This window comes from Anser cygnoides, chromosome 17 (genome assembly GCF_040182565.1).
Source record: "Anser cygnoides isolate HZ-2024a breed goose chromosome 17, Taihu_goose_T2T_genome, whole genome shotgun sequence".
Lineage (NCBI taxonomy): Eukaryota > Metazoa > Chordata > Aves > Anseriformes > Anatidae > Anser > Anser cygnoides.
In genome coordinates, this window is record NC_089889.1 from 9,966,495 (window position 1) to 9,990,455 (window position 23,961).

General features: G+C 57.2%; 1 protein-coding gene and 1 long non-coding RNA gene across 3 annotated transcripts; one reads left to right on the top strand and one right to left on the bottom strand.

The window, feature by feature from the left end:
• Nucleotides 1-13: 13 nt before the first annotated feature.
• On the bottom strand, nucleotides 14-14,124 carry LOC125182792 (uncharacterized). 2 transcript variants are annotated; one of them, XR_010825433.1, is made up of 4 exons: nucleotides 13,988-14,124; nucleotides 12,077-12,181; nucleotides 1,989-2,060; nucleotides 14-1,768 (listed from the first exon to the last, which is right to left on the bottom strand). It is a non-coding gene; the product is annotated as an uncharacterized lncRNA (long non-coding RNA). The 2 variants fall into 2 exon arrangements; XR_007163371.2 differs by having other exon boundaries at nucleotides 14-2,060.
• MMP11 (matrix metallopeptidase 11) lies at nucleotides 5,348-23,897 on the top strand. The gene is made up of 8 exons (XM_066978664.1): nucleotides 5,348-5,574; nucleotides 14,077-14,327; nucleotides 15,540-15,683; nucleotides 16,679-16,812; nucleotides 19,427-19,674; nucleotides 19,832-20,045; nucleotides 21,794-22,051; nucleotides 22,965-23,897. The coding sequence occupies exons 1-8, from the start codon at nucleotides 5,482-5,484 to the stop codon at nucleotides 23,096-23,098; spliced, it is 1,476 nt and encodes a 491-aa protein (XP_066834765.1). The 5' UTR covers nucleotides 5,348-5,481; the 3' UTR covers nucleotides 23,099-23,897.
• The last annotated feature ends 64 nt before the right edge of the window (nucleotides 23,898-23,961 follow it).

Here is a 23,961-nt window from a genome sequence, read left to right on the forward strand (position 1 = left end):
CCTCCCTCCCCCATCGCCTTCACATCTCGCGCTGCATTTTATTAACGCAGTCCCCCTTAGGCGAGAGGGAATCATATCCCAGGAGACATTCCAATCTCGGCTCCGCTTCGGAGGGGATCAGAGGGAGGCAAAGGTGGGGGTGTTTCACCAGGACGTCTCATTTGCGGAAATCTGGCAGGTCGAGCGCGCTGCAAGACGGCACTAGCAACCTCCTTATCAGACGCTGAGCCGCGGGCTGGAGCCAGCTCTGCTCCACGCTCACGCTGCGTCTCGGTGCCTCCCAAGGGCCGGTTGTTTGTGCTGTGCCCACGCTGCGGGCTCAAAGTTCAAAACCTGGGCCGGGGGCTGCTCAGCGCAGCTCTGCTACCCGGGCTTGCCCTTTTGCTCAGGGATGAGCGCTGCTGGGCACAGCATGCAGGCAGGCCCCTGCTGCCACGGGGGCTTGGCTGGGCCAGCACCCTTCTCCTGTGCAGTGTGCCTCAACCGCCAGCTTCTCACCGCATTCGCCCGCTGTGCAAGCCGGGGCTGACACCTCTTGCCCGAAATGGGAGCTGGCTCCCAGGCGTCTGGCTCCAGAGGTGAATTGTGTTGTGCACTGAGCCTACGCCAGGAAAATGCCAGCAGATGAAACTCCATCTCAGGCCAAGAGACGCGAAGATGGATGTGTTTTCCTTGCCCGGCTTATCTCGCAGGCAGCGCTTCTCACCGGAGCCCCGTGCTGTTTGTGTGCGCTCCGCTCCTGGCACGGGCTAGGAGCTGATTAGACAACAAACACCATGCCCTACCTCTCCCCGAGCCTGGAGCCCGCCGGTGCCCGCGCCGACCACGGCGGAGCAGGGAGCTGCTTGCTGGGGGCGAATCCCAGGGCTGGATGCAGCTGCAACAGGGCTGCGGGAGGAGAGGGGGAGGAAGAGCTGCACGGCCCTGCTGCTGCTCCAGCTCCGCGTGAGCTGCCGGGTGTGCTACACAGAGGGAGTTAACGGGGAAACGAGGGGGCTGCAGCTGCCTTAGCTGCTCCCCCATGGACCTGCTCCTGGGCCGAGCCCCTGACATGAAGAACATGCTTTGGGAGCACAGGGCTGGGTAAGGACCTACAGGGCACAGCAGCCTGGTCACACATGCTCCATTTTACAGCTGCGCAGGCGAGGGAAGGCAGGCTCTGGAAGGTGGGGTGCAGGACAGTCCTGCTACCCTCCTGCTTGTTCCTGGCCTGGGGGAGGCAGTGCCTGCAGAGCAGCTCATCCCCGTTAGCCTGCACCCAGCCCAGGGACTGTGCTCCAAGCGTGCCCCTTGATTTAACAAGGGCTGTATGCACAGCAGATCCTAAACTCAACAGACTCCATGGCAAACCCAGAATGAAAGTCAAAGTTTTTTTTAAACTTTTTTTTAAAAAGACAAAACCAAATAAATACCGAACAAGTAGTAGTGGCCCAAGCAAAGCTTTCTGGCCCAAGCAAAACTTTCTGGAAGTTCATACTGAGGCTGCTGTATCAGCCCAGTTAAGCTGAAATGCAGAAAAAAAAAATCAAACATTATTTTGGAATTTTGAAGGTGCATGGTTTGGATTCAGGACAGCCTGCGCAAGTCATTACATTACAAAAATTATATTCTAAAAAGAGCCTTGAAGCAAAGGATTTTGCCAACCAACAGACGTTTTTACTTATTACTTTAGATACTACTTTTACACTTGTGAGTCCAGGCCCGAAGGCCAAATTTCCAGTGACCCCAAGTCCTCTTCTTGCCCCTTCCCCATGCTTTGGGCTGCCAGCTGAGGAAGAGAACCCGGTAATTCAAGGCCTGTTCGGGCGGGAAATCCTCCCCAGCCCTGGTGCTTACAAGGGCAGCTCACTGCGCACGGCCCCCAGCCTTGTTTGCACCTACCATCACCTGTACAAACACCCACTTTGGCTGCCCCCGGGGAAAACACGATGGCAGGGCCAAAGCAAAGGGGAAGCCCTGAAAGCACAAAGGTGAGAATAGAGACTTGCCTGATGGGGATGCGTTCCCATTTGTCACCCACAGACCGTGATGCTGGAGACATCAATTCATGACGCTGTCACCTACAGAGTGAACAGGAAAGATGTTAGAAAAATCAAAAGGGTTTCTCTGTCCTGGGGCACTGGCTCCGGGTCCCCCCTCCAGCTGCTCTGGGAAATGCCCCGGAGGTGTAAAGCTCCGTGCTGACTTTGCAGGGAGCCTGAAGCCAGGCCCTGAGCCACACAGAACACAGCTGTGAAAGTCACACCAGGGAGGTGGCAGGAAACAAAAGGACTTTGGACAGACAGCCTTAATCCATTTAAATTCAGTTTCTCTCTCACCTCCCCCTTCCCCTTCGCTCAGAGACCTCTTCCCCCTCCTGCTCTCAGTCCAAAGTGCCACAGCAGTGTCTCACAGCAGTTTCACAGTGAAATGGCCCCATTGACCAGGAGAGTTATGCCACCTCTTTGCTGCTCTCAACAGAGAAGAGTCGGACCTGCCCTTGCTTTCCTTCCTCCTGTACACAGGTTGTTGCCTTGGTGCATTTCGAGGTTCGTGTTGTGATCAGCACCAAAGGAGCAAAATGCTCAGGGACTACGTCCAGCCAAAAGCTAAAACCCTGCAAACTGTCCCCCAAATCCAGCCAAATGGGGATTCCCCAGAGAGCTGGGAAAAGTGAGCAGAGGATGCTAGTTGTGAGCAAAAGGGCAGGGGATCCTCCAGCCACCCGTGCACACCGTTTCTGAGACCACGGAGCTCATTGCGCGTGTGACACAGCACAACAGGTTTGAGGAGAGGTTTCCCCGTGTGCTGTCATCCCCGGTCCCACTGGCTTCTTTCCTCATCCCTGGTCCCATTGGCACCTTCCAGAGGTGCAGGGGGGCCCCCGCACTTTTCTCAAAATCTAGGAGTAAAAGAAAACATGCTGGACCATGTTAAGACATACATCCCACTGGTGCGAGACAGGAGGGGCAGCTGTCGGGCACGAAGAGCCGTGCGTGGGGATGCTTTATCAGCACCAGCAGCGACTGGCAGGACCTCCTGATCACGAAGGCGTCCACGGATCTCCTGCAGCCACCACAAGCTCGCTGAACCCCAGATTTGGCTCCGGCCTGTCCGAGGCTACAGGAAAGCAAGCAGGCAGCGCCTGCACTGAGAGATGTCAGGCTGTCGGCGCGCTGGGGCTGGGGTGGAAGCCTGTGCTCATCTGCCAGCAGCCCCGGTACAGCCAGCAAGTGGCAAACTGAGGTAGGGACGAGGCATGAACACAGAGAGCTCCCAGCAGAGGAGGGTTAGCAAAAGGGCCTGGGCTGGCCCCGTGCAGAAGGTGAGCACACACGCTCCCAACCCACCCATCTTTCTGCTGCTAACCACGTCCCTGTTCTGCTGGGAAATGTTGGGAAACCCAAACACACCATACACTTTCTTTTGTGTTCAGTGTCTTGGCAGGAGCCGGCCGTTCTCACGCACAGTCCCGTCTCTGCAAGGGCTGTGTTTCCCAGAACACCCCCTTCGAAAGTCTCCCTTTTTTAACAAGAGCCAAACTGCCTGTCGCTGCCTCGCAGGCTGCTCCCACGCCTCTCCCTGCTTCCCCAGGGCACCGACAGACTCCACTGGCATGGGCTGAAGGCACCGAGCTCCCGGAGACACCAGCCATTCAAATGAAAGACACTAAAGAAAAGAGACACAAAGCTTTCCTTGCTAAGACCCAGCTGTCTGGCTCAGAGCAAGGCAAGAAAGTGGGAACTGCTCCGCGTTCCCGTGCACAGATGGACCAGCAGGAGCGCACACTGCACAGCGTGCAGCCTGAGCCCTGCGAGCACTGCCTCCCTGCTTCTTCTCTCCTGGCTCCTCTCACAAGCCTCTGGGACACTCCTGACATGCTGCTCCGACACAGGGACGACTCCTGCCAGTCCCAGTGCTTGCGCTGGTGGGGCTGGGGCTGCGACCAGGCACGGAGCTCTGCAGCTGGGGGTGCCCCCACATTTGATCCGCGCCCTGCTGCTGGTGGGGCCAGGTCAGGGCACAGCTCCCGACTGCCTGCCACGCGATGCCGTGCGACTGCTGGCCAGGATTTCGCTTTTCTGCCTCCTCTCCCGTTGCTCAGCACTGCGGTGCCATGCAAGCACGGCCACCGCCAGGCTCGTTCTTCCTGCATCTGCTTATCGTACTCAGTATTTACACCCTAAATATGGTTCCCATAAAGCAAAACACGAACAATTGATCGCAGACAAATAAAACCGTCACACGGTCTGGGATGTCAGGAAGCCTTCCCAACTCCCTGTGCACCAGCCCAGGCAGCTGGAGATCAAAGTCTCCTTATTTACATACATTTCTTGAACCAATTTGCAGTTAAACTCTGTCTGCTGAGGGGATGCTGACACAGTCCAGGGCCACAGAAACAGGAACCAAGAAACCAGAGCTGTGCACTGCCTGCCTCCGTCTCCAGGCTGAGCGGATGGGGGCTTTGGCATCTCCAAAATGGGGTGCACCCTTCCTTCCCCTTCCTCAGCACCCTGCACAGGGAAAGCCTTCCTGCAGGTGTGGAGCGAAGGGCTGGGTGCACACGTATGGCTCCAGCCGAGCCCTTTACAGGCAGAGCAGCGATGCAGACACGTTTCCTGCATTAAATCCAGAGGTCACATCTTCCCCGTGGGCACTGAGAGGCCTAGGCAGGCACTAAGGATGTAGATGGATTGGGTTTTGTCCCTGGGAGGTCCCAAGGGATGGGGGAGCTGGAAAACACCTTCACTGTCCTCCCATCCACCCCCTGCTTGCAGCAGCAGAATCAGAGAATATCCCGAGCCGGGAGGGACCCACAAGGACCATCGAGTCCATCTCCTGGCACCACCCAGGTCCACCCCACGATTCGGACCACCTGGCGGAGAGCACAGTCCGAACGCTTCCTAAACGCCGGAGGCTGGGTGCCGTGACCAGTCCCCGGGGAGCCTGCCCCAGTGCGCGACCACCTCCGGGTGCAGAACCTTTGGGGAATCGTCCTTGGAGTCAGTGCTTTTGTGAATCCCCACAGCCAGCAGCGTCCGAGCCCCTTCCAGCCCGCCTGGGGACGGCTGGAGGAGCTGTGCCACCACAGAACCGAGGGGGCCGAGGGCGCTGCGTGCCTGGGGGATGTCGGCCCCGCTTCTGGGAGCCCCCCGGGGGCCTCCTTCCCCGGCAGCGCCGGCTCCCGCGGCAGGGGCTGGAAACAGGGAGCCTGCGGTGGCTGTGGGGAGTTACCGCCCCCCCCCCCACACCTCGGGGAGGAAGAGGAGGAGGAGGAGAAGGGGGGCGGCGGGGCGGCCCCCTCCCGGCCCGGCTCCGCCCGGGGGCCGGCGGCCGCGTCCCCTCAGCCCCGCAGCGCCGCGGCCCGGCGAGGGGAGAACAAAAGGGCGGGCGGGCGGGGGATAAAAGGCGCCGCGGGACACCCCCATCGCCACCGCCACACGCACACCCCTAACCCGCCCCTCAGCCCCGGCCCATGTCCGAGCCCGGCCGCCGCCCGGCATGGCCCGGCCGCCGCTGCCCGCCGCCGCCCTGCTCGCCGCCGCCCTGCTGCACTGCGCGCCCGCCGCGCCCGCCCGCCGCCCGCACAAGCCGGTGAGTTTGGGGGGGTCCCACGGGGGTTGGGGGTCCCACGGGGGTTCGGGGTCCCACGGGGGCTGCAGGCAGAGGAGAGCTCGCTGGGGACGGGAGAGGAGGGGTGGGCGAGGAGAGCTGGCGGGAGGGGGGCTCTGGGACTTTGGGGGGCTCTGGGGGGCTTTCGGGGGGCCCTGGTGGGCTTGGGGGGGGGCTCTGTGGTTTTGGGGGGGGCTCTAGGGTTTCTTCTTGCTCCTGCCGGGCACCCGAGCCACGAGCAGCTGTCTGTGAGGGTCTCGGATGGGAGCAGACAGAGGGCTCCTTGTGCTGGGAGTTGGGTTATCGGATCCGCGCGCCGCCGGCGTGCCATAAAGCGGTGACAGCGAGCGCCCGGTAGCAGCCCGGGGGATTAGCTCAGGTTCTGCGGGGGGTTTGTTATCGGCTCTGTCATCCGAGCGCTTTCTAACTTGGCTGCTAAATAGGCTGTGGGCTGGGACTTGGCACAGCGCAGCCTTGGCCCCCAACGTGCTGGTGGTATTCCCAACAAAATGTCACCGCGCTCGGCTCCGCCGCTGAGGAAGGTGAGCCGGGTGCCCCCGCAGCGATGGCACCGCTCTCCACGCTTGTTTCACGCAGACCCGAGCGCAGCAAGCCGCGGGCTGGGTGGTGTGTGGGGAGGGCAGGGCTCCGCCGGCGTACGGCCGCCGACGGCTGGTTCGTGCGGGACGTGTGCCGGGCTGGCGGGGTGCCTCGCGCTCGGCCGTGCGCACGCCGAGAAGCTGCTGCTCCTAGAGGGACCCGGCAGCCTCTGGTCCTGCTCCTGCTGCCACCAAGGACCCGTGGGGATCCCAGGGGACAGGGAAGCCAGCCGTGGGTTTCACACCCTCGGTCTTGTCCGTCTGCGACTCTCACTTTCGTGTCCTTTCGATGTGTGTGCAGCGCTGACTGCTTGCACAGGTTGGTTAGGGCCCCCCAGTTGGGAGCCGGCTGCCCCGAGGTGGTTTCCTCCTCGCCCTGGGACAGTGCTCTCTGTCCTGAGTGCTCATACTTTTGTCCTGGCTGCAGTAACTCCATGTGATGCTCCTACAAATATGTTTTGTTAGGGAACATCTCGTGCTGATGTGTTTGACCAGCCATGTGGAGTTCAGGGTTGTAAATCGATGTTTCATTCGGTCTTTGTGGAGATGGTGGCTGCACTGCTTTGGGGTTTGAAATGGACAGATGTTTTCCCATCCTTTCATATAGATGTCCTCTCCATCCCAAATAGATTCCTCTTTGGGTACATGTTCCTTAGCTGGTGTCAAGGCTTCTGAAGGTCATTCTGGTGCCTCTGAGGTACAGCCAGTGGTTGCTTTCACATACAAGTAAGGTGACAGCAACACCTCGTCCCTCTCCTAGCACCCGAGCCAGGGCACACATCAATGTGGAGCGGCTGAAGGAGGACTGCTGGGTTGGCAGTAGCCTGTATGCAAGTTTCTGGCCTCACCCCTTCTCTGCCCTCTCGTGAGAGAGCTCTGCCATGCCATCACATGTTCTCCTGGCTGTTTTCACTCCCTCTGCACAAGGAGATGTTTCCCCATGTCTAACTGCAGCTATCTTCCTCCCTGTGCACCTTGTGTTGGCGGGTGATGAATGAGAAAAGAGCCAAAGGGCTGAGCTGGGAAGAGACTCGCTCCTAGGAGACAGAAGTCGGTGACCTCCTCGAGCTGTGCTAGTAGAAGGGGTGGGCACGGACCATGCTGCCAGCACCTCGCACCACGACTGGGGCTGTTAGGTGCTCCAGCACCAAGTCACAACAGCAGTAGTTTGGGGATGGAGGGGAAACAGGGGTTAAGATTCATTTTAAGACCCAGCTGCACAGCGCAAATTGCAGAAGAAGCGGTGTTCTTTGTAGCAAACTTCACAGCCCTCCTTCACTTTTACATTAACACCTAAAGAAAGAGAAAACTGAGAGCAAAACACAGGCGGTGCCTGGTGTCCACTGTAAAACTTGAGAACAAAAGAGCTGCAGTCCTCGGGGCAGTGCACGCGCGCACGCTGAATTCCTGCATTGCTTCCGTCTCCCCTGGGAAATCCAAGTCAGTCCCTTCGCTGGGAAACTCTCTCTCGGTGGAGAAGCGGTGGCACCTCCCCAGCTGCCAGCATCGTCGCTCGGAGCCGTACCCTGTGGCTGTCCCCCTGCAGCCTGCGGGTCCCCGGGGTGCCCTGTGCTGCCCTCCCTGCAGGCGCCGGGGGGGAGCGAGCCGGCGAGGCAGCTCCTGCAGGAAGGGTTTGATTTGCACTGTTTGGTTTGGCTATTTAAATACTGCAGTGAGTGTTGGGGTAATTTTAGGCATGTTTATCCTCTGCTCTGGGAGAGACTCAAGACACATGTAAGCAGTTATTCTCCAGCGGGCTTGTTGTGTTTGTGCTTTCACATGCAACACACGCACACCCTGCAGTGTGGCAGACTCGGGCGGTGCTGAGCAAGCGGGCTGGAAAGGGAGAAAAGGGCAGCGAGGAGAGGAGCACTTTGGGGCAGACCCCCATGCACTTTACTCACTCCCCTGTGCACATCCTGCCCGGCAGCGTAGCTCCGGGGGCTTTCAGAGGCAGGGTGCAGGTGTAGGTCTGTTGTTTAAAAAGGGTCTTCTGTGGCAAAACTGTCCTGCGGTGACTTTTCACAGCAGAGACAGCTCGTTCATAGTAATCCCAAGTATGGCAGACGGGTTAACTGGGGGGTTCCTGGATACTCTTACACTGTACTGATATGCAGCCTGTACCACAAATGGAAGCACTGCTGAATCTGCTTCGAGCTGTTCTCCTCACCGTGGGATTTAAGCAGCAGAGCCATCGTCATCTCACATAAGTGGCTCTGAAAATTAGCAGAGGGGAAAAACCCACCAGATATCTTCAGCAGATTTGGCAGGGAGACAGTGTTTGTGGGTTTGGAGGTTTCCCAGCCTGCACACCCGAGCAGGACACGCTCCCTGAGGGCAGAACATTTCCCATAGCTCGGGAGAGGGCTGCACTGTGCCCAGTGGCTGTACCAGTGGGAGATGTCCTGGCTGCTGTCCTTGGGCTGAGCACCAGTAGCTCGTTGCTCACCTTAACTTGGGTGTAAATGCACAATGAACAAAATATCTCAACCCTGTCCCTCCTCTGGCTGGAGCGTGCAGCATCCTAGAGCAGTTCCTTGGTTTCAAGGGTATTTCTAGGTCATCAGCCTAAGGGCTCCTGAGACCTTTTGCTGTCCTGGCGTCCTGGGGCTTGTTTCCTTGTAAGTACTCCTGTTTCTGGCAAACTGTTGCTTGGGTGACACCAGCAGTGTGGTCGCGGTGTTATTGGTGGAGTAGACTCACAAACTGTCACGTAATTAAAGTGTCTGATAATAAAAATAGTCCTGCAGTGTTTATTCATTTGCTTTCTCTTGTTACATTGGAGCCCGGGCCTTTTCATTGTGACTGTGGGCATAAACATTTGCAGTCTATAATGTTTCATGTTCCACGTTGCTTAGGAAAAATAAACATTTTCCCTTTTTTGTTGCCAACAACAACTATCGCCAAATAATCCGGAAACAAACTGTCAGGCCCCAAGAGGTCATGCTTGGTGGTGCCACGGAGTATGGGAGCGAGTGGAGAGGAACCTCCAACTGCGTGCACGAGGCCTGGCACTGCAGCACCTCCCGTTTGGCCAAGGTTTGGCCTTGCCCTTTGTGTTCCTTCTGCTCTGCCCTAGGACAGGGCTGCAGCCCAGCACAAAGAAGCCAGTCCTGTTACAGACGTATTTCGTGCAAGCAAAGAATTCCCAGTTAGAGGCGTTGGGAGACTGCCTCTTTCTGGGGGCAGGATCAATAAACCTGGTGGCTTTGCCTACGCATTATTTCCAGTGAGTTTCCATTGTTTCCATAAACAGTGCCTCTTGACCAGGAGCACGCTCAGCTCAGGGGCTGACCAGACCACAAAAAAATCTGTCCTTGCCATGAACTTTCAGCTGTGGCATTCACACCTTTGCAGACATCCAGCACCACACTTCTGGGACGCAGCCTGTCCCCGTTCTCCACTCCAGACTGGAGTAGCTCCAGCTTTACTGCTAATTAGCAGCTGTAGCCACACTTTCAAATCCAACCCCTGCAAATCCACGCTGGGCTGAGAGGCAGGCTGGCCAAAATACTGGTACTCTGTGCATGAGGAAAACAGTGCTGATGTCAGGCAAGGACATTACTGCAGGCTGCTCAGGGGGTGCAGAGCCTCTGGGGGGCACAGCCACGCGACAGCGGTCAGAAGCAGGGTGCTGGAGCTCTCCTACATGAGAGTCGCAGGAGAAAACATCTCTGTTCTCCTTCCCCACACACTGAGCTAAGGGACGGAGTGCTCCACGGTGCAGACTCATAGGTGGGAGGAGGATAATCCTGCTAGCCAAAGGGGCAGCAGGTACCAGGGCCTTGCCAAACAGTCTGCGTAACAGAAGGAGAAAGCAGGGAGAAATGAAAAAGCAGCGGCAGAAGGGACAGGGAGGTGGGGAGAAAACCCATCAGCTCATCTCCCAGCAGAAGAGGAAATAGCCCCCAGCGACAGGGGAAGTATCCGAGACTGATGGGATTCGTGCTGTAACTTGCCCAGTCCCCCCGATGTGACGGGAGGGGGTCGTCTTTCATGTCCGTGCTGCAGGAGCAGGCAGCAGCCCAGTCAGGGCAGTAATTAGCTGCACGACAGAAGACAAGTCTGCGTACAGGGCAGGCAGCAGAGGATGGACCCAGGCGGGGGAGAGCACCGAGACTGTCAGTGTCAGACAGCAGTCTCGCTCTTGAGTTTTTTATATACCCATTTTAGCTGTGCTGCTCCAGCTGCTTCTCCTGGGAGGCTCTGGGGGGCGAGTGCTGCCCAACATACTGAGGTTAAAGATGCTCCTGGCTCCTCGGGATGGCTGGGACACTTCCTGGGAAGCTTGGCTGGTGTTCATCTGGCCCCAGCAGAGCCAGAGTGATGTCTGTTGTGTCACAGCACTCAAGGGCTGATACAGCTGGAAGGAGCCGAGCGGGCAGTCTGCACCTCCACAGTGGTTTCTGCTCTCCCCTGGGATCTGTCCTTTCCCTCCTGTTCCCCCTCAGCCTTTTGGTCACAAGGCTGCTAGGAAGAGGCGCTTTCTTTGCGCAGCCCTCTCTGCCCACAGCTCTGTTCTTCTGCTGTCCTCACTGCCTTCTTCCCTTGGTTTCGGGCCTGGCAGCCCCTCAGTGCTTCTGTTGTGCAGACATTTTGCTGCTCAGTGGCTACTGCAAAGCCCTGGCCCCTTCCCCCGGCTGCAAGCTGCCTGTTCCCAAGCACAGCAGCCATCCCTGGCCGTGGGCTGTCCCGTGAAGGGCAGCGCAAGTGGCTGCACACAGCCTGAGCTGGAGGCTCAGAGGCAGGCCCGTGCATGGGAGAGTTCTGGGGGGCTGGAGGGCAGCCATCCCTGGGGGAGCTGGCAGGCTCCCTTCCCTGCAGCCCTCAGCTCCCCCCGGCCGGTGAAGGGGGATTGCTGGAGGGTGAGGCAGGCTCTCGTCCTGTCCCTGCAGGCGTTGTCCCTGTGCTCTGATCCAGCTCTGCACTCTGAATGCCTTCCCTGGCTTGCAGGGACCTCCCTTTACTTCTGGTCTCCAGTAATCCCTTCCCCTCCTGTGCTGGGATGGGAGAAGTGGGGGTGCCCTGATGGTTACCCAGCAGCCGGCACCTTCCTTGGCCTCTCCACAGGTTTGTACTCACTTCAGCAGCAGCACAGCCCAAAACAAACCCCCAGGCATACAGCTGGGGCATGCCACAGCCTGGGAGAACAAAGCAGGAGCTCCCTGAAATTCCCACCCATCCCAGAGAGGGGTGGCTGCCGCGCGAGGTGGGAAGGATGCAGTCTAAAGCGAGAGGATGTCTTATCGAAGCCCTGGGAAGTGACTGCAGCGAGGTGTGTCCCGACAAGGAGGCTGAGATCTCCAGCCTGACACGTCTCCTGAGCATTGTTTGGCAAGTGGTTTCTGCCCGTAACATTTCCCCTTGCCGACTGCGCCTGCAGTGGCATTTTCCAGCCCTTTCCTGCCATCGTGTTAATGTCGGTGCAGTGACGGCAGAGAGCGACTCGCTGCCCTGCCTCTGTTTGTCTGGGGGCGAGTGGGCAGCAGGGCAGGTCTGACCTCCTGCCTCCGGCCAGGGCACCCACGGCGTCCCCTCCCTGGCCTGGTGTCCCCTCCCCGGCCCGGTCACGCAGCTGCCCGCAGCTCTGGGTGGCTGGAAGCTGGAGCTGGAGCCAGTGGCCTTAAGTTAACCAGAGAGACAAAACCAACCTCCCCTCTGCCCCTGCACAGGGGCTCCCTCAGGGCAAGAAGGAACCAGGCAATTCCTCCTCTGTGCCCCTGCTCGGAGGAGGGCGATAAATCTCCAGTTTACGCCAGTGCTCCCAGCCAGGAAGCCAGCAACCAACTTTCCCTCCACCCATCAGGCCCCCCGCAGTCTGAGTGGATCTCGTTAGCATAGCCAAGACAAAAAAAGCCCATCTGGATCAGCTTCAACTTGCCTACCTGCACGACTCCTGTCCCAGCTGCACAGCGAGGGCTTTCCCCAGGGTCCATCTCCACTTCTGCTCCCCACGTGCCTCAGAGCAGCCGCCCTGCGCCTCCTGGTCCCTGGGAACGCAGACATATTCATCACCCCATGGCAGCAGAGTGAGCCTGAGCAGTGTGAGCAGCACGAGGAGCTGAGAACCTTTCAGGCTGGGCTTAGGTGAAAAGCACCTGCAGACACAGCTGCCATCATGTGCTTAGCAGAGGGTCTCATGGGGGCTGAGAGCAAGGTGTTGGCCAGGACACGAACCTTATGAGTGCCTTCTGCCAGCTGTCCTGACATCAGCTGCCCACCCAGACAGCGTGCCAGGCAGCTCTCAGAGTTCCTCTTGGAAGGACAGGTATCTATCTCCCGCCTGGCAGGGCTCCAGCGTTCAGTGGGAGCAGCCTGGTGCAGCCTCCCTCGGACCGGCCACCCCACGCGTCCTCCTTTCACTAAGCATTAGATGGAGGCCCCGTGCCACAGCTGGTGGGCTGGGCAGGCTTTGCTCTATGGGACGTAAAATGGCTTTTTTTTGCACTTTTTAGTGAGCAGTTCCTGGTGTGTCAAAGTGCAGAGGGACACCAGGACGGGGTCAGTGCAGGGTGGCAGGTGCTGAGCCCCAGGCTGGCTGCAGGGGAGGACAAAGCAGAGGCTGGAGTGGTTACAGAAATACCAAGAGCAGGACACCTGAACTGCTCCTCGTGCGACCTCCCTGGCTCCTGCGCCCGACTGTGCATCGCTCCGAGGCACGGGGCCATTGCAGAGTCGGAGCCCAGTAGCGGAATTAATGCCAAGGGCTTCACACTTCATGCCTGCCCGCATGAATGGGCTCATTGTAGGGGAGCAGAGCGACGGCAGCACGCTGATTACACGGCATCGTGGCAGTGCTGGCCTCACGCCAGCCCGGCCCTCGTGTCCCCAGCTGAGCAGAAGGAGAGCTGGGCTGGAAGAAGGCAGCGCTCTGCAGGGGAAGGAGGGGACCCCTAAACCTACCTGAGCCCTGTGGCACAGAGCCTGCCTGAGCAGAGATGTGTCACTGCTGCGCCTTGAGCCCTCCTGGTGTTCAAGCACCTTTAGATTTGGCTGCACAAAACCAGGCAAAAAAATCTGCACTTGGATCTGGGGCTTGCGCAGTGCGGATACGCAGGGACCAAGCACCCCCGCACCCCACAGGCCTCACAGCACATTGGAGATTAACCTTGGGTTGTGTATCGAGGCAGCTTGTGCCCCATAATCCTACTGTTAGGTGAGAAACCAATGTGAGTCAGCTAATTAGCACTAATTAATGCTGTGGAGGTGACCTTATCCCCAAGCAGTGCCACAGGCACAGTGAGGCGAGGGGAGATGGTCCTGTCCGTCCCTCTCCAGAATCAGTGACCTCAGGCAGTGACAGGAGCTGGAGGGACGGTCACTGCTGCTCTGTGCTGGGCTCCGAGTCAGCCCCAGATCCGTGTGTCCCGCTCTCCTCTCCAGCCGTGAGGGCTGCTCACCACACCAGGACACCACAGCGGGGAGAACAGGGAGCACAACTGCCTGCTGTTGGACTCAAGGCTTCCTCCCATTCACATCACCCCTACCAGACCCAGGAGGGAATACAGGCTAAAAGGATGTGGGGCAAAGGGGGAGAATTTACTCCCTAGTGATTTGTTTCGTTTTTGGAGGGTCTGGTTCTCATCCACAGTTTGCAAAAGCATTTCCTGCAGGCCAGCTGCCAAGGAAAAGTGGACCAAAAATAGGCCGGTGCTTAGGGGGTGCCATGGCATCAGGCTGCTCCCAGGTGTGACCCAGCCTGGGAGCAGGAGCCCAGGGAATGAACAGGGGATATTTGTGGGGAGCAGGACGTGCCCTAGCAGCAGGGGAACAGCCGAGGGAGAGGTGGAACTCACCACTGCAGGACTGCTGTGGGCAGACGGCCATCACTGCATCGGGACCTCTCTTCCCAGACACAAGTCACGGCTTTGCTTTTCTCTCCTAGGACGTGGCTCGAAAACATCACACCTGGAAGGAGCAGAGTCCCTGGCTGCTGTCCCTGGTGAACGCCGTGGGGACCGGCGTGCCCACCAAGGGCTTCCCCATGGGTGCGGGTGAGCAGGCGGCTCGCTGGAACCCGCCCCGGTGCGGCGTGCCCGACCTGCCGGCGCTGCCGGACGGCCAGAACGGGCGCAACCGGCAGAAGCGGTTCGTCCTCTCGGGGGGACGCTGGGATAAGACCGACCTCACCTACAAGTAAGGAAGATGCAAAATGGGAGTGAGGACAGTTTGCTTCTCCCTCCCCGAACCTCTCCGTCTGATGTTCCCTGTCTGCAGCTCACACAGGGCTGCCCTCACCCGAACAGCCGGCCTGGCAGGGCAGCCACACACCAAGAACCACCAGCGGGATCGTAGCCAGCGCCTCCCCATCCCCTCACACACAAGCTCCCCTAAAAGCAGCTGCTCACCCACTCCTGTCCAAACATCTTCTGTGCAGCCCCAGCATCATCCCCCGCACGTGCGTTCGCTTCCCAACATCAAACCCCACCTCACGCCGAGCGGAGCCTCCGCCACCAGCCTGCTCCTGCTGTGCTTTTGTCCTCCCCTCCCCGCCCCCAGCCACCTTTCTGTGGGATCAGCTCACAGTTTATTTTAAAAAGACCCTTTTATGCTGCTATTATTGATGTTCCCGTAAACAGGACTTCAGCGTAAAGTTTTGCCCAAATCAGCCCACACCTTCTCAATTGCAGATCTGCTGAGCAGGCTTCAGGGAGGGTTGTGCTTCCTGCCCAGCTGCCCACAGGGGCACAAGTGAAGGAGTGAGCGCAGTCATATGGACTTTGACAGCGTGTACATCACATTGTGTTTAATTGAGTGCGGGAGACTCTGTTCCTCATGGTGTTAGGAGGCTACAGATAACAGAAAGGCTTCTTCCTTTTTTTCTTTGGTCAAGTGTTAAAGGAAGAAACACAGCTGAGATGAACGCACACCAACACTGTTAATGGAAGGGAAAGAAAGCTCCCTCTGCGGCAGACCTGACACTCTGTTATGTTGTAGGGGGGCAGAAGAGGCACCAGCTGCTCTGAGCAAGCCCACGTTTCCAGGGGCAAAAAACGCAGAGGTTGAGGAGCTGACATCCCATCCCACCACTCCCAGGCACCTCTGTGGGGGTGGACTCACAGAGGACAGACCTGGAAAACGCTGCAGCCCTTTGCTCCAGAAAAACATAGCTCTGCGAAGCTCTGCAGAGAGCTCACCCACAGCCCAAAGGTTTTGGCACTGATGGGATTTGTTGCTTGGAAGAGGGTGCTAGAGCAATGCCTCTGTGGATTGGAGATGCTCTGGTGTGGCAGAGAGGAGGGAGTGGCAGCCCTAACGCCACTGATCCTACAAATAGTGTCTTCATGACAGCAGCGTCCACGGGACAGCAGCTGATGCTCTCTTCACCTGCTGTCTGTTGCCTTTCAGAATTATCAGGTTCCCGTGGCAACTTGTAAAAGCCAAGGTGAGAAGGACCATCGAGGAAGCTCTGAAAGTCTGGAGCGATGTGACGCCGCTGACCTTCACCGAGGTGCAGGAGGGCCGGGCTGACATCGTCATCGATTTCACGAGGTGAGCACGAGGTGAGCGCGGTGGGCAGCCGGAGCAGCACCCTGTGCGAGACCCCGGGCTGCAGCCGGGGTGCAGAGCTGCCAGCACTCAGCACAGGCACTTAAACACTCACATTTCTGCCTCCAGACGCGGGGATGTTTTTGTTTGCTGTCAGATGTGGGCTGCTTGGTGTAAGCGCAGCTGTTCCGTGCTGGCTGTGCGCAGTACCGTCACCGATCCTTCATTAATTTTCCGGGTACATTTACGTTCCTCTGCCCACAGGCTGTTTTCCCAAGTGTTTGTTTTGACGTTACATCTTCAGGTCCTCCATCCTGTCCCTTGACTGAAAACGTAACTGTCTGCCCAAAGACAAATATAGCTCCTTGGTTAAAAGAACCTTGGCTCTTGGCCTGAAATTCACTTTTGGCAAAAGACGCACGGGGGCAAAGACATCCCTCTGCTGCCTGTTTGCACAAAACTAGTGACAGCAGTGGAGACTGTCCAAGCGGTGATGTGATTCACGTTCTGTGTATTTGCCTGTGCCTCCCTCAGCTCTCTAAAGCGGTCACATCTCTCGTGAGTTTCCTTCATTTGTCACCAGTGGGCTTGGCTTGAGCGAGGACCTGAGGGTTTGGCTGGGTTCTCTGCAGGCGGCCCCTCCGCATCCCCCCGCCGCTCAGCTGCGTCGGCTTGATCTCGGTTCTGGCAGCCACCTCCTTAATTCTTTAGGCTCCATCCTCAGCTTTGTGCTGAAAGCTGAGCAGGGGGAGGAGAGAAACATCCTGAGAAACCCATTAAAAATTCCCCAGGGCTTGGTGTGACTGGGCTCTGCCTCCTCGGTGCCCTGACGCAGAACCCAGTTTGGAACCCGGAGGGCTGCCGGTGGATCGCGGGATGCCTGCGGTGGCGGTGAGAGCTGCTGTCCCTTCGCAGCCGCTCCCCACCTCTGGCTGTGCGGTGCTGTGCACCTGAGCTACACGGCCGTCTGCCTGAGGTGTGCCGTGCTTTCCCCCCAGGTACTGGCACGGAGACAACTTGCCCTTCGACGGGCCCGGCGGGATCCTGGCGCACGCGTTCTTCCCCAAGACGCACCGGGAGGGGGACGTCCACTTTGACTACGACGAGACCTGGACGATTGGGAACAACCTGGGTACGGCACTGTTCTAAGGGGGCCCTGGGGGCTCCAGGATGCCCCCAAAGAAGTGATTTAATTGTGCTGCGAGCAGGGCCCTGTAAAACTGAGAGGCAGCCATCCTTTTTGCGGTATTGTCACCTCCCACCACGTACAAGCCTGCTGGCAGGTAGTGTTCGGGACTTTTCTCGTCACCTTCCAGCCACATCAAAGCCCGAGCCCAGCACGAGGACGCTGTGGTCCCGGTGAGGACAGAGGCTCCAGCACCGGGTGACACCCGGCACCGGGTGACACAGCAGCTGACACAAAAACAACGCCGTCCTCCAGAGGACAGCATAGCAGCCAGTCCTGCCTGCCCACAGAGCGTTTTCTCTTTGAACAAGTCCATAAAGGGAAGCCACCCAGGCTCCAGCTCTATCCCCGTGGCCTGGGAATGTTCTGACCATAAACAACGCCACAGCAAGTCAAGACTTTTTTTTTTGCTATTAATAGATCCACACTGGTAGCTCCCTGCTCGGGCACTCGGGGCCTGGTGTCAGGATCCATGAGATACCGCAGTGCTGCCTGGGGCCTGCTGGAGCAGCGCCCAGAGCATCCATTTCCACAAGACCCACCAAAATAAGTGCAGGGACAAAGAAACAATCACAAAGCCCGAGTTCAACCCCTGCCTCCCTGGGGTTTCCCAGATATTTTGTCCACACCAGCGTTCAGGGCTCTCAGCAGGTTGGCTCTGAGGGGGGTCAGGACCCTCACATCTCCTATTTGGTCCATGCTGCCCCAAAACAAGAACGACAGAGCACCAGGTCTTGCTGCAGAAGCCCTTCTGCTACCTAGGCGTGGGTGGGCTCTGCTGCTTTGCACCCTCTGTCGGGGCTGCCTGTGTTGTTGAAGAATTTCCTACATTCTCCCACAGACAGTGTTGGAGGCAAACCAGGAACTGTCGGAAGAGATGCCAGTTCCTATCAGAATCCAGCCCTGTTCCGTGGCCTTTTTCCCTCTCTGCCTTCCATAAATAAATGTTGTAGAAGCTCTTTGCAGCTAATTGCCATTTAATATGCCGAAAAGAGCTTTATGATATAAACATGGTTTAATCCTTGCCTGAGCTCTTGGAGATGGGGAAATCCTTAGCCTCATGATACGGACGGGAGAGCAGGACTACGAGGAGGGGAAGGTGTGCTCCGGGGTTAGCCCGGAGCCGTGCGGGAGGCAGAAGTCCACGCCGAGGACCTTCTGCGAGGGACAGCGATGCTCCCAGCACAGCTCCTGCAGGCGTGCTGTCGTTCACCTCCCCCGGAGAATCTGACAGTGGTGCAGCAGATCTGCCAACACTGGAAAGCATCAAGCAAGGAGCCTGCCAAGCTAAACAGAAATGTCTGAAAGTTTGTAATTAATCACTGACGCAGAGATCCCACTTTCTCAGCTGCCCTAGATGTGTTGATTTAATTGTGTCAGTGCTACAAAAATCCATGGCTTCAACACGAAGCTGACCAGCAAGGAGGGCAGGGGCTCACCTTCCCCTCTGCCCTTCCCAGGCATCCTCCCAGCTGCAGCCCCGGTCCTGGTGCCCTGCTCCCCTGGGCCAGCAGGGAAATCCCACTTGGAGCAGCGAGACCAGCTGACTCCCAGCCCTGCCTTTCCCATCGCTTGGGCTGCAGCTTGGAGGATTTCTGGCTGAAGGCAAGTGAATGAATGCGCTGGGACTTGTCAACAAACGGCCTTGGCTTACCATCTTTGCTGCCTAATGCCTCTCTTACAACTTTCCATACAATTTATCTACTTCAAAAAGGATCCGTTGGAAATAAAACCTGCCAGCCAAATGACATGTTTTTGCATACTGAAATCTGCTCTCCCCCCTCTCCTTTTGTAGATGCTGTGAAGTCATGTATTCCTAAAGTACAATCTCCCTTACATCCACCTGAGCCTGGCGAAGAAGGGCCAGGCCTTGGCACTGGAGGAATTTTTATGTGCTGGTTTTTAAATGTCACCTTCTTGCCACAGCCCACAGCCAAGCAATAAGTGAGCTCCCTCTGCTGCCTGTGTGGCAGCCGCCACTCACGGACTCTAATCCCGCAGGCTTCCCCACCGACACCAGCAGCTGCCACAGCGGACACAGACACGATCTGAACATGACTTATTGCATTACACTACAAGCCTGGGTGGACAAAAACCAGCCTTCCCACCTCACCACCTACTTATATGGGCCAGATTCCTTCTCTCTGCTAAATTCTCCTGTCCAAAAGCACATGGAAAACATTTTCTTTCCTGATAGTCAAGGAGTGCAGAAGCCCCCAGAGACAGTTACAAATTACCAACATGCCCAGGCTAATACCTGAGTGTCTGAATTCACTCGCAGCGCTCCAGAATTAGTGGATCCCTTTAATTATGCCCTTTGATTCCTTAAAAATACAAACAAGATGTAGAGCTACGTGGGAAAACGCCAGAACAACCTGAGAGCCCAGTAGCCAAGGCAGATTTCTCTCGCCACACGTTAGACTCCTGCAGCATACCTCTGCATTGCCAGGAGCTGACGAGCAGCAGAAATGAGCCTAAGGGGCAGGCACCCTCTCTGCGGGCACAGCTTGCCCATCTCCCTCAGGTAGGCAAAAGCGTCTCCCGTCTCCTCCCTTTGCAGGCACTGACCTCCTCCAGGTGGCTGCTCACGAGTTCGGCCACGTCCTGGGCTTGCAGCACACGGCTGTCTCCAAGTCTCTGATGTCTCCTTTCTACATCTTCCGCTATCCGCTGAGCCTGAGCGAGGATGACAAGCAAGGTATCCAGTACCTCTATGGGAAACCCAAGCTGGATCCCGAGCCAACCCCAACGCAGCCAGCAGAGCTGCCCCAGCCAGACCTTGAAACGAACGAGATCACCAACGTGGAGGTGAGTGAACAGCTCGTCTCTGCCTCCTCTAACACCGGGGCTTGTTCCCAGCTGCTGGGACTGTCTTCCCCAGGAGGGATGTCCTGTCAGCTGAACCCAGGCTGGGTGAGGGGGGCTCCCGCGGGTCCAAGCCGCTGACCAGGCCGTGCTTTGGCAGTCTGTGCAGCCCGACGCCTGCGACACGGCTTTCGACGCCGCGGCCACCATCCGGGGCGAGCTGTTCTTCTTCACATCCCGCTACGTGTGGCGGCTCCGAGCTGGAAAGCTGCAGGCTGGCTACCCAGCTCTGGCCTCTCGTCACTGGCAGGGGATCCCAAGCTCTGTGGATGCCACCTTCGAGGACCCTCTGGGCAATATCTGGTTTTTCCAAGGTAAGAGCTGGACTGGGATCAGACGGCTCAGAAGTGCGTCTTCTTTACTGAGGGGTATTCAGGACCCAACAAGTCCCTGGGAAGAGAAACCTTCCAGACGTCCTCAGTAAATCAGTGATCCTTGCTGTTTGTTCCTTTCTCTGTTTAGTTCAAACTTTTTAGCAGATATTGAGGAGGAAAGAGAGAAGGAAGGGTCGTTTTTAGTTTAGACACAGCCAAAGTATCCCATTCTCCTCCTCTGAAACACAAATGTTTGTTTTGATATTCTGCCCTGGCAATGCTGCTGGCAGAAGAGGAGGAAAGAAACACTTGCTCCATCTTCCTTGGGGACAGAAACAGGAGGAGAAAAAGAAACAAAAAGTCTTCCCTGCAACAGAGCCCTCTGCAAGATGAGTGGAGGCCATTGTGCTTCCAGCAGTCCCAGTTGAGGGAAGATGGGAATGGGAGCAAGCACCACTATTAGACACTCTAAAACCTCCCACCAGCTGTCCTGGATGCAGAGCTCCTGTAGTACCCCAAGACTGAGCGAGCCCACATCCAGGCAACCTCCAGCCACTGCAGGGGTTAAAAACCAGTTACCCACGGTGGGGCCAGACCTCCTCGTGGCCACCTCTGTAGTTCAAGACCTGCAACGAACCCTGTTTCAGCTCCGCCGTTTTCTCTAATGCTCTTTCCAAGCATGAAATTAACAGCAGGGATGCAGAATGTAGCTACCCAGCTGCCCTGGGTGTGCGTGCCCTGTCTGCACACCATGAGACGAGCACCAGAGAACAGAGTGGCTCTGCAGGCAGTGTTCCTGCATAAACAGATTGCTTAGCACCTCACCTGCAGACGAGGGTTTACAGTGTGAAAATTGGCAGGCTCCCACCATGAGTTAAAATGAGATAAGGGGAAAGTATTACATGCCGTAGGGTAATTAGAGATTCCCATTTTAATCTAAACTGGAAATATGCTCCCAGTCTGCTTCAGCGTGGCAACTTCTTCCTGGTTTCTGTAGCTTCCTTCTTTACACCGCATGCCCCCCTTGTGCCCGTGCATGCCCAGGTACGATCTCCAAGAGCTGAGCTGGCAGGGTAGGGGCAGGTCCCTGCGCTCTGTCCCACACAGAAATGTGGCACACAAGGAACATGTCCCCCCCAATAAGGCCATGACCCATTTTGCTTATCTGCCCCCACTTGGCAGCCCCAGGCTTCACCACAGAGGTGTTGCAGGAATCAGCCTTTGTCCTGTCAAACTCCACAGCTTTGTACGTTTCTTTATCCAGCAACGGGTTCTGCTCTTCCTTCAACGTGACCAGAGCAAACTCAAAGCCCCCGGCTGATTCATCTCCCCAAAGGACTGCAGCCAGTCCCATCGGAGTGGAGCAGGCAGAGAGAAACATCCTTCCGCACGCACACAGGGCTCTCCAACACCACGACAACGAGCCTCTGAGAAGCCAGGCAGGGCAGCCTGGCAGCTCAGAAGGAAAGCCAAATCTTTCATTATAACTTCCACAAATACAGACGAGGCAGCTGCTAAAAGAGCCCTCCTCATCCCACCATTGACAGCTCTGGGTTGGACTGAGGGGGGAATTCTACACTTTGCCCTCCTGGCACTGTGGGCACTATCAGCGACAGTGTGCCTCTCGCCAACAGCTCTCCCTGGGAGCTCTGCCAAGGCATCAGCTCCACTTCTGCAATTCACTGCCAAATTATCTGACATCAAAGAGCTTCTGAACCTGTCTCTCCCCTTTTCTGCCTCCTCACCAGATTCTCAGTACTGGATTTACGATGGCGAGAGACGGGTCTCTGGTCCCACTCCGATCGTGGAGCTGGGCCTCCCTGCTTCCCCCGTGCAGGCAGCTCTGGTGTGGGGGGCTGAGAAGAACAAGATCTACATCTTCAGTGGAGGCAACTACTGGCGCTTCAACCCTCACACCCGCCAGGTGGACAACATCTACCCGCGGACCATGGCCGACTGGCGCGGGGTCCCTCAGGAGATCGATGCTGCTTTTCAGGATGAGTTTGGTCAGTGCCAGCAGGGACAGGGCCTGCTCTGGGGTGGGCGCTCGGCCTGACGCCACCTCCCAGCTGGAAGGTTTAGACATTTGGTAGCTGGGGACACTTCCCAGCCTAGCACATGCCGTGTAGTGTATAGAGAGCGAGGCAGCTCCCTCCGGTAGGTAGGGAACTGAAGCTTTTCATGAAAGTGAGAAGCTTTATAATTATTAATTGGAACAATCGACATTTAAGCACCTGATACAGAAAACTCAAACTTCTGACAAAGAAACAGTCAGAGTCCTACCTAGCTGTTACCGCTCCCAATACAGGCATTGATGAGAGGACAGCAGAAACTGTGCCCACAATTCAGCCGAGGCAGCTGTGCTAATGAACAGGCTGCTTTCAGTATCACCGTCCCCCCAGATGTGCCCCATGCTGCACACAGCGTCGCGGTGCTGCAGAAATACCTGGGACAGCCGGGTGCTGGGGACGATGGATGCAGCGACTCCCTCTGCTCCCTCCGGGCGTGGAGTGGCTCCCCAGTGCTTCCAGAGCCTGCATCCCAGAGCAGTTTCCTCGTAGTAAAGGGTGTTCCACAGCAGTTCTTCACAAGCTCCCTGCCACAGGCCCTGATCGGGTCCTAGGCACCCTCTGCTCTTGTAAGGCCAGGCCACTGCTTGAGTACAGCATATTTACAACCACCAGCTATATAAAATAAACTCCATCCTGTCTACACTCCTGTCAGAACTAAAACTGTGTGAAAGAAGAGTGTAAGCCACAAACCTGGATTCAGGTGAAATGAATCTAGCAGCATTTCCTGCCTCCTCCAGGCTCTCTTTTGGTATTAAACATGCTGTGGGGAGTCAACAAGACAAAATGCTAGGAAAGAGCTGAGCTGTGCAAACCCTGTCTCTCCTAACCTTTCCTCTCTCATTCCCAGGTTTTGCCTATTTCCTGAGAGGCCGAGACTACTGGAAGTTCGATCCTGTCCAGGTGAAGGTGCTGGAGGGCTACCCGCGCCACATCAGCCAGGACTTCTTCAGCTGCACACCCTCCTCCAACTCCTTCAGATGAGGGGGGTGCTTGTGTCCCCCCATTTCCCTTCCATCACCCTGACCTCCTGCAGCCACACAGAGGGCTCCCTCTGCCATTCATGGCTTCCTTGCAGGCCCAGTGTCTGACACAGCAGGTGTCTGTCACAGCAAGTGACAAAGTTTGCTCCTCTCCTCTTCCAGCGGCCCCAGCTTCAGTTGCTATCAATACAAAAGCGTCCGCCGTGTTCTTCACAGACGAGAGCCCTGAACCCTTAACGCGGCCAGGCTCTTCCAGCAATAGCATCCCAAAAGCCATCAAGCCAGCCTGGAAAGGGATCACACTCTTCTACTTAACCCGGACCCCATCACGCAGAACTGACTTGATGGCATTTCCTATGTTTACGTAGCTCATGAGGGCAGCCCTTTGGCTGTTCCAGCCATTGGCCTCCGAGGACGCCTTCCGCTGAGGCAGCGTCCCCAGCGTGAGCCGGGGAGCTTTGAAGACACCGAGTACCCGTGGAGGAGCTCGGACGCTTCTCCGGGCTGCGGCTGTGGATGGCCCAGCTGCGGGCTTTACGCTATCAGTAGCATGCATGAGAGTTCCCTATGAACCTGTGTGCGGACAATGCGTGAGGCCAGGTCCCAGCGCTGGACGCTGCCCTGGTGCCCCGCGCTTGGCGGCGGCTCCTGGCGCTCATGCAGGCAGAGAAAAGGCGGCAGCACCGGGCCGCCTCCCTCCCTCCCTCCCTCCGCGGGTGTAAATGTTTGTACGACGTGTATAAACCCTCCTTATATATACTGTGTATATATTTATGTACCAATAAACCGCCTCTTTTCTACGTGCCGCCTTGCCTTCGCCACGGCGCGGCCGTTAACGGCCTCGGCGCGCAGCGAGGCGCCAAG